The 16,499-nt window shown below is 36.5% G+C and overlaps 1 protein-coding gene across 1 annotated transcript in view; it reads left to right on the plus strand.

The window, feature by feature from the left end:
* Nucleotides 1-16,499, plus strand: part of LOC142435539 (cullin-4B-like) — a 194,953-nt gene that overhangs the window by 110,338 nt on the left and 68,116 nt on the right. Inside the window, exons 11-13 of the mRNA XM_075539764.1 lie at nt 595-787; nt 4,360-4,464; nt 7,877-7,987. Of these exons, the coding sequence (XP_075395879.1) occupies nt 595-787; nt 4,360-4,464; nt 7,877-7,987 (409 nt within the window). The remainder of the gene's footprint in view (nt 1-594; nt 788-4,359; nt 4,465-7,876; nt 7,988-16,499) is intronic.

The raw sequence follows: 16,499 nt of genomic DNA on the forward strand, positions 1-16,499 counted from the left end.
CTTTCTTGGGTTATTAACTTTCAGCCAAGGTCCATCTGACATCAGCAATGATATTCTTTGTTCCATGTCCTGTTTTGAATTTATCTTGGACTTCTGGAAGCTTTCTGTCAATGTATTAATGCAACCATTATTGGATATTTTTCATGTGATACTAATACTGTTTTATAATTTGAGTTTTCTGCTATCATCTTTCTTTGGAATAGGTACAAAGATAGCTCTCTTCCAGTCAATTGGCCAATTGGTGTTCTTCCAAATTCCACTGTCGGAAGTGAGGGAGTGCTTCCAGTGTGTTGTAGAGACTTCATTTAATTTTGGAAAACAAAATGTTCATAGTTGTTGAATGGAAAACAACTTTCTTTTAAACTTGCATTTAAATGATCATAAAATATTAGGAGATATAATTCGGGTAAAAATAGTTCCCTTTTGTCAACAATTTACATGTCTGTAATTATTTTAAGAAATCAATATTTTTGCTAGTATTTTTAAAATTAGGCTTCCTACATAACTGCATATTGGAATTTGTTATTAACATTTTATTTTCTAAAATTAGTTTGGTAACTACTTAGAACAACTTTGGATAATGTTCTTTTTCAGAAATTTGGCAGTACTATAATTATTAATCCTGAGAAAGATAACACCATGGTGCAAGAACTTCTGGATTTTAAAGATAAGATTGACTATATTATCAACACTTCTTTTCTGAAGAATAATAAATTTATTGTAGCTATGAAAGAAGCTTTTGAAACATTTGTTAATAAACGACCTAATAAACCAGCTGAGCTTCTAGGTATGGTTTTCAATCTCATGAAATACTCTTTCACCTTTATCTTTAAGATTAAGACAAAATTAATGAAACTGTTAGTAATTGAAAGAAACAGTTGCTTTATGTTTGTTTGTTTTCTTCAGGCACGACTTTTGGCTCTTTCACAAGTGTGATAGAGACTGGAGATTTCTCTGTCTATAACATATTAACATATAAAATTACCTTTTACCAATTAAGATTGAATTTCTTGAAGGGTCGTTGTCATTATTAGGATCCTCTTATTAAAAAAACAAATTGTCTCTCTCTTTGTGATAATATGATGTCCTTGTGTTGCTATGATATTGTAAGTTTGTGCCACTGTCGGTTCAGATTCCAGCACAGACACCCAAAGTGAACTGGTTTCAGTGGAGCTTCATGTTTAAGAGCAGACAAGGAAGGGGTTGGCTCACTTGAAGAAAGCCTTGTATAACTTCCAAACATTGTCAGATACTGAAAGCCTAGTGAATGCAAACATTATCAGAAACAGTGCTGGAGGATTGGCCCTTCTGAGTCAGTGTGACAGCAGAGGAGTGAATCTCTTAGGGTGCAGTTGATCATGATGGTGTGGGTCATTTAAAGCTGTGGGTGTGGAGCCTTGGGGAACTTCGTGTGCTGATGTGGCATGAGTAAAAGTAAAGAGAAACCACTGCGAAAATCTGCTGATTGAAATTTGGAATGTGCGAAGTATGGATCTAGGAAACTGGAAATGGTCAAAAATAAAATTAGCAATATCCTAGGCATTAGTGAACTGAAGTGGACTAGTATTGGACATTTTGAATCAGAAAATCATAAAATCTACTATGCCTGCAATAACACAACCAAGAGGAATGATTTGGCATGATTGTCCAAAAGGAAAAAGCCAATTGTGAAGTACAGTGCCATCTTTCATAGGATTATAGCTATCTGCCTTCAAGGAAACCCATTCAGCACAGTTATTATTAAAATCTATTCACCAACTACAAAAGCTGTAATTGAAGAATTCTACCAAGAACTTCAGTCAAGATGCATGTACAATTCTTGGCAATTGGAGTACAAAAATTTGAAACAATGAGGAAGGGAGTACTTGGAAAATAAGGACTTGGTGATAGAAACAAAGCCAGAGACTGATACTTTTTAAAAACCAAAATCATGTTCTTCACAAATAGAACAACAAAATAAGTGACTATGCACATGAGCTTGTCCAGGTGGAATATAAAGAAATCATATCGATTACATTTGTGGGAAGACACAATGAAGTTCAGTAACAACAGCTAAGACCAGTCTGGGGCTGACTGTGGAACAGACCATTCATTGCACATATTTACAATCAGAATAAAGCTCAAGAAAATTTACAAGTCCAGGAGAACTGAATTAAAGTGTCAAGTGTATCCTATCTGAGTATTTACTTCAAGAATAGATTTGATGCATTGAACACAAGTGACAAAAGACCTGATAAATTGTGGGAGAACATCAAGAATTTTACTTATGAAAAAACAAAAGGTCATTAAAAAGATAGGAAGAAAGAAAAGGTCAAAATGGATGTCAGAGAGAATCTGAAAATTTCTCTTAATCTCAGAGTAGATAAAGCAAATTGGGAAAAAAAATGACAACAAAGGACTGGATAAAATATATCAAAATACAGCTCAAGAAGACAAAACTAAATATAATGAAATGTGAACAGACTGAGTAGAATATGAGGAATAAATTAAAAGCTTCACTGAAAGCATTAGTTAGAAAGATAGCTTCAAAAATTGGTGGAATACCAATTAAAATGTTACAACAAACTGAATAAGCACTAAAAGCTCGCAGTAGGTGGTGCCACAAAATTTTGATGATAGCAACTTGACCAATTGACTGACAGAGATCCATGTTTATGCTCATTCCAAATGGAGGTGATCTAACAGAGTCAGCAATATCATTGATATTACATGCCAGTAAAATTTTGCTTAAGCTCTTTGGTCAAAGGTTTCATACTACATTGGCAGGTTCAGAGGTTTCAGAAGTGGACTAGGAATAAGGATAGCATTGCTCATGGCAGGTAGATCTAGGTTAAAAGCAGGGAATACCAGAAAACATTTACTTGTGTTTTAATGGATATGACAAATCATTTGTGTGGGTTGTAACAATTCATGGAAAACCTTGAGAAGAATGTGATTCCAGAACACTTCATCGTGCTCATTTGGAATTTGTATGTGGATTGGGGTGAACAGAACAACATCATAAAAACAGGAAAGGTTCAGCAGGTTGTATCCTGTCACCACATGTATTAAATATGTTTGCTGAGCAAATCATCAAAGGAGCTGGTTTATATGAAGAAAGATATGGGAGTAGGAGTACAGGAAGGTTTATTAAGAAGCTGCAGATGATAAAACCTTTCTTGCTAAATGTGAGGATGAACTTGAAGCCCTTGCTGATGAAGATCGAGGATGTTAGCTTTGAAGTAAAAGAGACCCAAATCCTCACAACTGAACCAATAGGTAACGTGATAAATGGAGAAAATGTTGAAGTTGTCAAGGTTTGTGTGTTGATCATGGAAGCAGCAATCAGGAGATCTTAAGACATTGCATTAGGTAAATCTGCTTTACAAACCTCTTTAGACTTTTGAAAAGTTAATATGTTACTTTTGAGGGTTAAAGGTGCACCTGACCCAGCAGTGGTATTTTCCATTGCCTCATAAGCATGTGAAAGTTGGGCATTGAATAAGAAAGCCTGTAGAAGAATTGATGCATTTGAATTGTAACACTGGCAAAGAATATTCAAAGTACCATGGACTTGTAAAAGGGCAGAGTGATCTATCTTGGAAGAAGTACAACCAGAGTGCTCCTTAGAAGAAAGGAGAGTGAGACTTCATCTTCCATATTTTGTGCACATAGAGGGGAGTTAATGGGATAAAGTTCTTCAAGGAGATGAAGTGTCAGTCACTATGGGTATAATGTGGGCTCAGGTATAGGAACAATTCTGAGGATGGTGCATTACTGAGCAGTATTTTGTTCGCTTGAGTAGAAGGTCACTGTGGATCCGAAACCATTAAATGTCACCAAAGAACACCAACATTATTTTTAAATATTACTGAACACATTCCTAGACACCAAATAATATAGTGGCTACTTAGTAAGATATAGATTCTAAAGTATTTCTCTTGTTGATAACACCTTTTGAAGATTCAACAGGTTCATTTATTTTTATATACTGTTGGTGCTTTTATAAATATTTTCATTTATGAATTTAGCAAAAGCTTCTTAAGATTTTGGATGATCATTATTTATATAATATCACCAGCTTTTAGATTTTCTTTTATACAATCTATTCAGCTCTTCATTTGTATTCACCAAATTAGTAATAAAATTATTCTGTTGTGACATTTGTACACAGATTTTGGAAATATTAAGTAAATATAAACTATTTGGCCTCTTATTCTTCCATTGATTTTCCTATATATATACACACATATTTATTTTCTTTGTTATATTGGAACCAGATAGATATAATTATCATAAAAGTAATTGAGGAAATTGTTTCTCTTCACAGTATGTATTTCATATTTTTGTAACAAATTATTTTTGTATTTTACATTTTAGCCAAATTTGTGGATTCAAAACTTCGTGCAGGTAACAAAGAAGCTACAGATGAAGAACTTGAAGCATTATTTGATAAAATAATTATTCTATTTAGGTTTATTTATGGTGAGTGATTTGCTCTTATTTTCATGCAAAAAGTTGCTTTAATTAGAAAGTAAATATGGAGATGTTGTACATTGCAATATAGTGAATTCATATTTTTCTACTGTCTGAAAACATTTGTAAAAAACCTATGACCTAAATTTTACACTTTTAATCAGTTTAATTTGTTCAATCTATAGAATTGTGTACATTTACATTGCCTGTAACATTTGCCATTATAACCTGAGAACATTTCTATCAACCCAAATGGGAACCCATATTTGTTAAGTATTCATTCCTCATGTCTGTTTTTACCCAGTGAGAAATGGGGAATGTTTTTTCTTTGATAGGATAATATTCTGTTACACAAACCTATCACATTAGAAATACCTTTACCTATGGATGGGTAATTACACTGTGTTCATCTTTTGGTTATTGTAAATAGTGCTGTTATTCACATGATTTGAATATGAGATGTCAACATGAGGATAGGGCCACTATGCCAGCCACTGGGGGCATACAGCAGAGCAGCATGGGGAGCAGAGCAATGAAATCCCCAGGGAATGCCAAGGACAGATGTGGCACCAGGGCATGGCACTCCATCAGATTCAACTGGAAATCACTAGTAAAGGACCACAAAATAGACCCTGAACTACTTACAGGGTTTGTTGTTGTTGTAGCTATTGTTTTATTTTCTATTGTTGCTTCATTGTACTCAGTCTTGTGATGTTGCATATTGTTGTTGCTGCATGTCTACATGGAAGGGATAGGCGGGATAAACAAGCCGGAAGAGAGAACAACAGGATGATAGTTACGGGGTGACATAGGAGAGGGGAAGGCGGGGTACAAGCGAACAGGTGATCCAAAATCAGTGGCAAGGAGGGTGTAGGAGGTTTGCAGGGCTGGGTCAAGGACAATGTAACTGAAATGAAGGCTGAACATGATAGTAGGACAAGAGGAAAGTACAAAAAATAGAGGAAAGAAGTAGGAGGCAAAGGGCATTTATAGAGATCTTAATACAGGCATATACAGATATAAATATATTTATATATGACAAGAGAGAAGCATCTATGTACATATATTTATAGGCTAGTATTAAGGAAACAGATGGACAGTGGACCCCTACTCAACTGCTCCCACAACACAAGAACACTTTGTTTTAACAATTCGGTAGTCTGGGATTCTCACTTTCCTAGCATGATTGCTGAAGACAACAGCGGCACAAGTAAATGTGGTGAATAAAGCTGATAGTTTCTGGCTATGAAAAGATATGCCACATATACTCTTGTATGAGCCGAGTTTTTCTGTGCTGAAAAACGGGTTTGGCTTATACACGGGTCAGTTGTACCCCAGCGAGGTGCAACATCTTGCGGGTGATTTCTGTTCCTCCGCTGTTCCTTCAAAGCCCTGCTGACACTGCAGGGCTTTGAATGTTTGTTTACTCACATCTAACCAATCATAGCCATCCTATTACAGTGGACGGCTCCAATTCGTAGAAGCACCCGTAGTGATTCACTTAAGCCTGCAGCTGAACTGGTAAGGATGTGTCTGTGGCTGTGCTCCGTCTCTCCCCTCTGGTCTCTGTGTTAATTCACATCCTGCATTTCCCACCCTAGGCTTATACTTGAGTCAATCAATTTTTCTGGTTTCCCAGGTAATAAGTAGGTACCTCGGCTAATACTCGGGTCGGCTTATTTTCGAGTATATACGGTAACATCTGGGGTCTTAAAGGCCTAAAGATAAACAAGTGGCCATCTAGCTGAAAAACAACAAAAAATCCACATGGAAGAAGCACACCAGCCTGTCCAGACTCAATCGCTGAAGACAAGGCAGTTGACTAAGCAAATGTGAAGAAAGCTGATGGTGCCTGGCTATCAAATGATATAGAGTTACAGGTCATATAAGCTTGAATATAAACAAGCAGCCCTCTAACTGAAACAACAAAGCCCACATGGAAGAAACACACCAGCCTATGAGATCACAAGGCATCGAAGGGATCAGGTATCAGGCACCAAAGACCAAAACAAATCATAACATTGTGAATGAGTTGGAGTGTGAAGTGGGCATCTTGGGCCCATCTGGAAAATTGGATATCCCCTTGCAGAAAGGCCGTGGGGAGGAGACGAGTCAGTCAGGGTGCCTTGTAGCAATGATTAAATACATAGTTTTCTTCTAGTTCTTGAATGCTTCCTCCCACCACTATCATGACCCCAATTCTAATACATTCAGTTGGACTGGAGGATGTACACTAGTACAGATAGGAACTGGAAACACAGGGATTCAAGGACAGGTGAACCCCTTAGGACCAGTGGTGAGAATGGCAATACTGTGAGGGTGGAGGGAAGGTGTGGGACAAAAGGAGAACAGATTACAAGGATCTGCATATAACCACCTCCCTGGGGGACGGATAGCAGAGTAGTGGATGAAGGGTGACTTTGGACGGTGTAAGCTATGACAAAACAATAATTTATAAATTATCAAGAGTTCATGGAGGTGGAGCTGGGAGAGAGAGGAAAAATGAGCCGATACCAAGGGCTCAAGAAGAAAGCAAGTAATTTGAGAATGATGAGGTAAACAAATGTACAAAATTGCTTGACACAATGGATGTATGTATAGATTGTGATAAGAGTTGTAAGAGCCTCTAATAAAATGATTTAAAAATGAAGCCAAGGCAAATATACTGTTGTTTCAGTTTATATATGCAACAAGTTTATTACACGTAAAATGTGTTAAATATATTTTTGTGATCAGCGGATGGCTGCATACCAGTAATACATTTATGTAAATCTTGTTAGGGTACCTTCAAAAATGGCAAACCCCCTGCCCCAAATGGATTTTCGGTGCCTTCACTGGGCCAGTTAAATTCAAGACAAAGGGTTCAGCCCAGAGGGTTATGGCTACTATGGTTTTGGGGTTTTGAAGGACACAAAACAATCACTGGGGCACTGATGTTAAGAAGACAGTCCAAGAAAGTTGTACCAAGGAGTTTTTATTCTTCCTGTCACGATAATGTTCTTCATTATGAAGTTGCTTTGGTAAACCTTCTGCTCTGCAGCCCTGATCTTTCTCCCTCAGCCTTCTGTTCATTTCCCAAATCTAGTATTTAAAGTGTACACAGTTTCATTCCCATGAGGGTGACAAAATTACCAGTGGTAGAATTGAAGAGTACATAATTCTTCAAGGAAAGCTTAGATTGTATATCTGTGTTCAAAAGTGTATAGAGAAAAACATTGTTTTAAGTGTATAGGCCTAGATAAAAAAGTATATTGAGAAGTAATAGCTTCCCTTTTTATATCTTTGATTTACAAAAATATTGGTATGCTTTTGCTGCAGTACTTTATTGTTTACCCTCTTAAATTGTTTTGATGTTATAGACTATCAATATTTATAAATTTTAAAATTCAGCATTAAAGGTTTATTTCTTTAAATATTGCAGGGAAAGATGTGTTTGAAGCTTTCTACAAAAAAGATTTAGCAAAACGGCTCTTACTTGACAAAAGTGCTTCCATTGATGCTGAGAAGTCAATGCTGTTCAAACTTAAACGAGGTGTGTGTCTTGACTGACAACTCAGTTTCAATTATTTCTGTATAAGGTTAATCTTTGATGCTTAAATATAACTTCATTTCAGTGCTTGTGCCTCTTTCCCTCTTCAGCTTATTTTAACTTTTACTTAGTGAGTTAGATAAATGTAAATGTTCTAAAACTATGTGGCTTTCTACTATAGCTATGCTATCTTCTAAATGCATGCCTATTAACAAGTTAAACTATTGATTTAGTATTTTAAATAAATTGATTACTTCTGTACATACAAGATCTATGTCATACACATTACATATTTACATAGACAGAGAGGATCACCCTCGGCGAGGTAACAAAATGGCCACAGTAGTGTTTTCAAACATGACGATGTGAGGACGACACAGGACCAGGCAGTTTGTTTGTTTGTTTGTTTTGTGTTGTACTTATGTTATGAGATAGAAACAACTTGATGGAGCATAGCAACATACTTACATAATTTTACATTGGTTCTGTGGTAAGTTTTATGAAGAAGAATCGAGAGGCCTTATAAAAGGGGAATTTATCCTGGTCAGTGAGTGATGGAAAACTTATATAAGGTAAGGTAATAGAAGATGACCATTTCACCAAAGAATGGACTATAGTGTAGTTGAGAACCTGAATGTCTACAGTAACCAAAGTGGATAAAGAATGGGAATATACTGAATGATGAAGTTAGAAATGGAGATCTGATTTTCATGATGCTTAGTTTGCTAATACTGCTAATAAAAGATACCAGAAGTGAGTGGCTTTCACAAAAGCTTAATGTCTTACTGTTCTGGGAGTCCAAATTCTGAAGCCTAAAGTAGAATCTGTATTGTTTTGATGCTTTGTGTGGTCTCTGATTTTACATTCGCTTTATGTGCCTCTGTCTCTTTTTTCACTAGATGTGACTCAAAAGTATTTAGATTTAAGACTTTCTTGATATCCCATTTACATTACGCTATTTGAATACCATGGATTTCCAAAATGACAAAACACCTGTCTTGGAAGTAGTATGGCCATAGAACTCCTAAGGGGCAAAGCCACACTTGGTCTTACATAGTTTGGATATATCATCAAGAGAGCCTTGTTTCTGGAGAAAGAATCATCATTTGTAAAGAATAGGGGCTTTGGAGAATATGAAGACCCTCACAAATTGGAATGATACAGGAGCTGCAATAGTCTCAAACATAACAATTGTGAGCATGGTGCAGGACAGGCAGTGTTTTATCGTGCTATACATGAATAGGAATGCTTGGGTGGAAATTGACCAGGACACCTAAGAACATTTCAAAACAGGGTCATGTTTATAGCTACAGGTTTATACTTCCACATGTCTTTTCAGTAGGCACAATTTAATTTACAACACTGATTACATTATGAAAATAAGGCTGTTATTAAAATGATTTTAAATATTCATGTCTTGAAGCCACTTTGGTTTTGCATACATATGTTGGCTACTGAGAGAACCATTAGATGCCTAGAAAATGGATTTTCTGGAGTCATCACATTATTACTTTAGGATGATTTAGATTTGTGTAAAGGATGATCAAATTGGACATTATACATTGAATGTGTATATTGAGGAAGAGGATATGTGACAAGAGTTCCAGGTTGCTTTAACTAGGTAGAGTACAAAAATTCTAGTATTTTGTAATAGAATTTTGGTATTGATAACCAACATTCTTGTAAATTTCCTGGAGACATACTACTAGGTATATGCCACACTAATGGAAAGGAGATTACATAAAAGCATCAATACCAAGAGGAGAGGCTCTTTAATGGATGTTATAGAATTTACTTATCCAGATTTAAACATTGAACTTTGTTCAAAGAATAAACCGGCAAAGTTCTAAGATAGTTTGGGCTAGATATGTCTTTTAGATATTGTTTCCAGATGGGCATTACACATGGTACAGTGAGCTAACAGAAACAGAAGTTATTGGACCCTTAATAGTCTGAATAAGATGATGTAGAATTAAAAAAAAAGTACAAGAAAAAAATGTGGACACTGGCCTAGGGAATTCCGTTTTGAATGTCCTAAAGATAAATGTGAGTCAGCCTAGAAGGTAAGAATATTTAGGCAGAGTGGGCAAAATATCAAAAGAACTGTTTTTCAAGAGAATGGAATGTGTGTCTAATCCTCTTAAGTGTATATAGTCATGTATTAAGCATATGAATTTTAGCCACATCAAAGTAACAGATTTATCCGGTGTAATTTCATTTAATCAGTTGTGAAAGGTCTTTGGTGTATTGGGAGGTATCATCTAGGATCAAAGGAACAACTGGTAATAATATGTTTACAACTATTTAAATAACTTTGCAATGTTTTTGTTGTTTTTATTAGGTGTCCTCAAGTCAGTTCAGACCCATCGTAACATTATGCATGACAGAAAGAAATACTGCACAATCCTGTGTCATCCTCATAATTGCTTCTATGCTTTCTTTGTTTTTAAAATGTCTCAGAGTATATCAAAAGAAAAGGAATGAAAGAATGAGGGAGGGAAGAGGGGAGGAAGAAATGGGAAAGAAGGAAAGAAAGCAGATCGCCATGGATTCAGTTCTGACTCATAGCAGCCCTATGCACAAGCAAATAGAAAAAACGAACCTGGCCTATGCCATCCTGACAATTGTTATATTTCAGCATATATATCAATATGCTTCTGTGTCAATCTATCCTGTCGAATTTTTTTGGTCTCTTTTTCCTCTCCTGCTGCTTTTCTAAGCATGATGTCCTTCTCCAGAGACTGGTCTCTTTTGACAACATATCCAAACCACAAGGTGAGAAGAAATCTCATCCCCACCTGTAAGGAACATTTTACCTGTACGTCGCTCAAGACAGACTTGTTTGTATTTTTAGGCGGTCCAAGGTACTTTGAATAATCTTCGCCAGCACTATAGTTAATATACATCTATTCTTCTTCAGGCTTCCTTAAGCAATGACCAACTTGCAAAGGCATATGAGATAATTGAAAAAATACCATGGTGTAGGTCAAGTGTACCTTAAGTTATCATAGCATAGCAGATTTATCCAGTGCCACACATCATTTGATTTCTTGATTGCTGCTTCCATGAGCATTGGTTGTGGATCCAAGGAAGGCAAAATCCTGGATACTTAAGTCTTTTCTCATCTACTTAGTGGTCCATTTGTGAGAATTTTGGTTTTGTGTATATTATTGTATTTCATAATGTAGGCTACGAACCTTGACCTTCATCAGCAATTGCATCAGGTTCTCCTCATTTTCAGCAAGCTAGTTTGGGTCATCAGCAAATCAGAGATTGTTAAGAAGCCTTCCACTAATCCTGAAACCCATTTTTTCTTCATATAAATCCATGTTCTCTGATTATTTGTTTAGCACGCAGATTGAATAAACCCTGTTGCACCCCTTTCCTGATTATAAGCCAGGCAACATTCCCAATGAATACAACTGCTTCTTAGGTACAATTTTCTTGTGAGTATGAAGTAGTGTTTGGGTTTTCCCAGGGTTATCTATAGTTTTTTATGGTCCACACAGTCAAATGTCTTGGCCTATTAATACAAGAAATTTCTCACAATCAGACCAATAGATGACATGGTAAATGGGGCAGTTTGTCTTGCTTGGATCACAATGAATGTTCATGGAAACAGTAGTCAAGAGATCTAATGGTGAGTTGTGTTAGGTAAATACTGCACAAAACCTCTTTAGAGTATTGAAAAGCAATGATGTTACATTGGAAACTAAGGTGTGCCTGATCCAAGCCATGGTATACTCCATTGCCTCCCTGTGCAAATGAAAGTTAGACATTGTTGAGGAGTACTGAGGAATTGATATAGATGATATTGTTGAATTGTAATACTGGAGAATAATATTGTTGAAGTATAACCAGTTGCTCACAGAGACAAAGATAGCAAAACTACTTCTTATGTACTTTGGACTGTTAGGATAGACTTACTCCATGTAGAAGACATCCAGTCCCTGGGGCACTGAAAAAGAGAAAGATCCTCAAAGAGTGGCTGCAACAATGGGCTCAATCATAGAAACTTGTGAGGAGGGCTCAAGACTGCAGTGTTTTCTTCACTTGTGCAGAGGGTCACTAGGTATCAGAACCACTTAAGGGCACCTAATGATGTGTGGTGTTCTCTGCGTTTTTTCAGGATCCTCTGATACCAGCAGTGATATCCTTTGTTTCACATTCCCTTGAGGATTCAGTCAGAGCTTCTGGCAGGTCCCTGTCAATGTACTGCAACAACAACCATTATTGGATGGATGAACTTTAACAAAATTTTACTTACATGCGATATAAAAAACGTGCTACAATTTAAACATTTGAGTCACATTCTTTGAAATGTGTATAAATAAGGATCTCTTCAGGTAGCTGTCTTCCAAATTTTCTAGCACAGAAGAGTGCGTCCAATGCTTTATCAGTTTGTTTAAGCATTTCAAGAGGTATTCCATCAATTCCTGGAGCCTTGTTTTTGGCTAACACTTTCAGTGCAGCTTGGACTAGGGTTCTTGCTCATATGCTACTTCTTGAAAAGGTGGAATGTCTGCTAGTTTTTCTTGGTACAAGTACACTGTGTATTCTTCCTACCATGTTTTGATGCTTCCTGCATCATACAATGTTTCCTGTAGAATCTTTAAAGATTCCAACTTGAGTCTTGTACTTTTTTCTTAAAATCTTTCATTTAAAATTATGGTATGTTCTTCCATTGTGGGTTTTCTAACTGCTTTTCGAGTTATATTTTTCTGTTTTCTCAAGCTAACTTTTGAAACCCACCATTTAGCTATTTGATTTAATAATTTCTCCATGTATCTCAGCCACTGCAAGATTAACAGCAAGTTTTGTGGTGTCTTTAGGCACACATTGATCATTTCTTTCTTTCTGTCTTTTAAAGGACATTTTGCTTTCATTATGAATGTTGTTTCTTGATGTCATCGCACTGCTCAGCAAGTTTTCTGTCCCTAGATTTCAGTGTGAAATCTGTCCCTGAGATGTTTTGAAATTTAGGTGGGCTATGCACAGGTTGTGTTTTGGCTTTCTTGGACTTGTTATAATTCACATATGAACAATTGAGAAGTGTGCTTCCTATTCAGCCCCTGACCTGGTTTATCTTCAAGGTTAATCCATAATGGTATTCATAATTTCAATGAAAGTTCATGAAGGCATGTATTGAGCATGACCACATCATAAGAAGTAAATTGTGCTTAGATTAGAGTTTAAGATCTTGATCTTAAAATCCAATCATACAACTTTATATATATATAAATTTTCTTAATAATAAATAATCACTAAGCATTTGGTAATTTGTTTTTATTATTATGAAAAGATTATTTTATTGGCAACTCTTAAAATTAGTACAATCCACACATCAATTATATCAGGCATATTTGTAATATTATCTTTTTTTTAGACATTCACTTTCTATTGAGCCCTTGGTATTAGCTCCTCTTTTTTTTCCTTCCCTTCCCTCCCTCGTGGCCCCTTGCTAGATTATAAATTATTATTATTTTTATATTGCACACCACTGTCTTCCTCCCCCTGTGGTTTCTGTTGTTCTTCCCCCTGGAGGTGTGTGGTTATGTGTTGATCATTGTGTTCAGTTCTCCCTTATTCCCCTTCTCTCCACAACTTCCCCCTACCCTTCTGTTATCAGTATTCCTATTCATGTTCCTGGATTCCATGTGTCGTGAGCTTTTATTTCTTATCAATAACTGTGTACATGGTCTGGTCTAGTCCACTATCTGGGGTCATGACAGTGGGGGGTGAGGAAGCCTCAAGGAACCAGAGGAATATTGTATGTTTCATTGGTGCTTTATTGCACCCTGGTTGACTCATCCACTGTGACCCTTTTGAGTGGGGGGGTGTTAAATTGTCTACTGATGGACTTTGGGTCTCTGCTCTGACCCCTCCTCCTTTGTCTCAACAATATGTACTTTGTTTGTTGTGGATCTTCTGTGCCCCTACGCCACAACTGGTGTGCTTCATCCATGTGGGCATGTTGCACCAGCTGGTGTGCTTCATCCATGTGGGCATGTTGCTTCACTGCTGGATGGCTACTTGTTCAACTTCAAGGCTTTAAGATCCCAGATGTTTTATCTTTTAATAGCCAGGCACCATCTGCTTTCTTTACCATAATTGCTTATGAGCTTGTTTTGTCCTCTGCTCTTGTTCCAGGGTGAGGTGGAGGGGTGAATATCACAAAATACCAATTAGTTAGAACAACATGTTCTTGTATTGAAGGAGGTATGAGCTCAGTGTATTGCCATATAAATATGTGGATTAATTTTTATGGATTAATGTATTTAAATATGTACGTACCTATGCTTATACCTCTATACATAGCTTGACTTCCTAGATTCTTCTTCTGTTTCATTTTGCCTTCTTCAGGTCCCAGCATCACATTCCCCCTCCTTCTGCTTCTTAATACTTTCTCTCAGCTAGACTGCTATTGCTTTCAACACCCACAGGATCTCAACATCCTCCTTGCTGGTTTAAATTCACTAGTTGTTCCCCTGTCTGGTATTGCTTGCTCACTGCACCCACTCTCTCTCAGCCACCTTCTCCCCACAAGACCCTCTAAGACAGTCAGCCCTGTTGCTTTCTTCCTGAGCTTGTTTCTCATGCCTGCCTTATGTAAGTAGCTAAACCAACAATGATATAGTCCAAACAATTAGAAAGCAAAAGATTGAAAAAAAGAGAAAGACACATGATTCCAGGCCTGTCCGCTGACTTTTATGACTGTCTCCCTGCTGGTCATGGGGGAATTCCAGGAGCTGTTTGGTAATTCTATTATCATTATTTTAGCCAGTAACCTAGCATTTAAAATAAACTATTAAACTAAAATATGTAAACTATATTCATGTGTAGCAATGTTTTTACATTAATATCATAGAATGTTTAGTTGTAGCTATTAAAAACTGAACACTTTAAGAGAAGAGTGAGAAGTAGATACAAGGCAAAAGAACATAGCAACTTTCACTCAGGCTAAACTATATTTTCAGGGTTAAGAGAGTTGAATGAAAGTCCATTGACTTCCAAATCCACAACTATGGGATAACACTCAACCTCTTTTTCTCATATTTGTCTTTCATCCTTAAATCCAAATGCGTATTTCAGTTCCTTTAATTGGAAGCAGGTGTGTATAAGGTAATGTTCAGATCACTCAGTAGGGTTCCCAAATCCAATCTTCTAATCTGGCCTATGAAGAATGCTGTACACCTCAAAAAGATGAAATGTATAGCCCAAGAGCCCTATAACACACAACCTGAGTCACCTAGAGCTGAATAGAAAGTTAAAATTGCAAGGTTTGGTCACTCAGGTTTAGGAGGTAACGTTAAATATTTTTCCTAAAGACAGAGACTGGCCCTTCTAGTTTAGACTCCAGCAGTTCAAATCACCTTCTCAGAGACAGGCATTTTCCTTTTCCTTCTGATCAATGAATTTCCATTCACATTTACTGACCACCTATTTTATGAGTGTCTATTAATATGGAGTATCAATGGGGGTTGGCAGACCTCTCCGCTCTACTCCCTCTGAATAAAAAAACTGACCCAAGCTGAGATTAGGCCTCTACTTAAGAAATGCATTTTATACAAATAAGGGAATGATCATTGGATCATAGGCATTAGACACACACACCACTGCATTTTTTGGCTTGTGTCTTACATGCCCTCAGAACAGATGCCTGTCTTTGTTTTAGTGTTTAAACTTACAGCAGTGGTCTCATACAATAACTGTCCTTTATGAGTGACTAACTTATCAAAGCATAATGTTCTCCAGGTTTGTCCATGTTTTGAAGTACACATAGTATTCCATAAAACTGTTGCCAATTTTTCCTATGGTGAAAAGTGCTGACATGAGCATGTGAGTGTATACATCTCTCAGTGTGCTGTACATCTTAATTTTCACATTTTATTCGTTTTCTTTTTTGTGTTCTTATTTTTTAAACTAGCCTGTCATTATCAATTTAATGTGATAACTCATTGTTTTGATTTCTGTCTCCCAGATGCCTAGTGATTGTGAGCATTTTCATGTGTTTTTAATCATTTGAATATAATTTTTGATAACTCATTTGTTCATGTATTTTTTTCCATTTTGAATTGATTTTTCTCTTATTTAGGGATTGTAGTATTAACTGTATTTTAGAGATTAGTTTCTTGTCCGTTGTGTCATTGCTGCATTTTTCTCCTGTGAGCTCTCTTTTTACTCCCTTTGATGAAGTATTTTGGTGGGTATTAATGCTTTATTTTAGTAAGTCCCAGTGATATATTTTTACTTTTATTTTCAGTTGTGTGTTTTTCCTTATTTCTACTTAGTACTCTGTAACAAAGCCCTAATTTTGTCCCTCTTTTCTCATTGATGATCTTTATAACTTGGGACATACATTTAGGTCTTCAATCTATGTTGAGTTTGTTTTTTGTACATGGGGTATTAAGTGATGGATCTTCTTTCAATTTGCTCCACCTATGGAATTTTAATCTATTTCCCTTTCAGTTTACGTATGTTATTTTACGCAGCATTTTATGGGTCTTGTTTTCCA

The sequence above is a fragment of the Tenrec ecaudatus genome, chromosome Y (assembly GCF_050624435.1).
Source record: "Tenrec ecaudatus isolate mTenEca1 chromosome Y, mTenEca1.hap1, whole genome shotgun sequence".
NCBI lineage: Eukaryota > Metazoa > Chordata > Mammalia > Afrosoricida > Tenrecidae > Tenrec > Tenrec ecaudatus.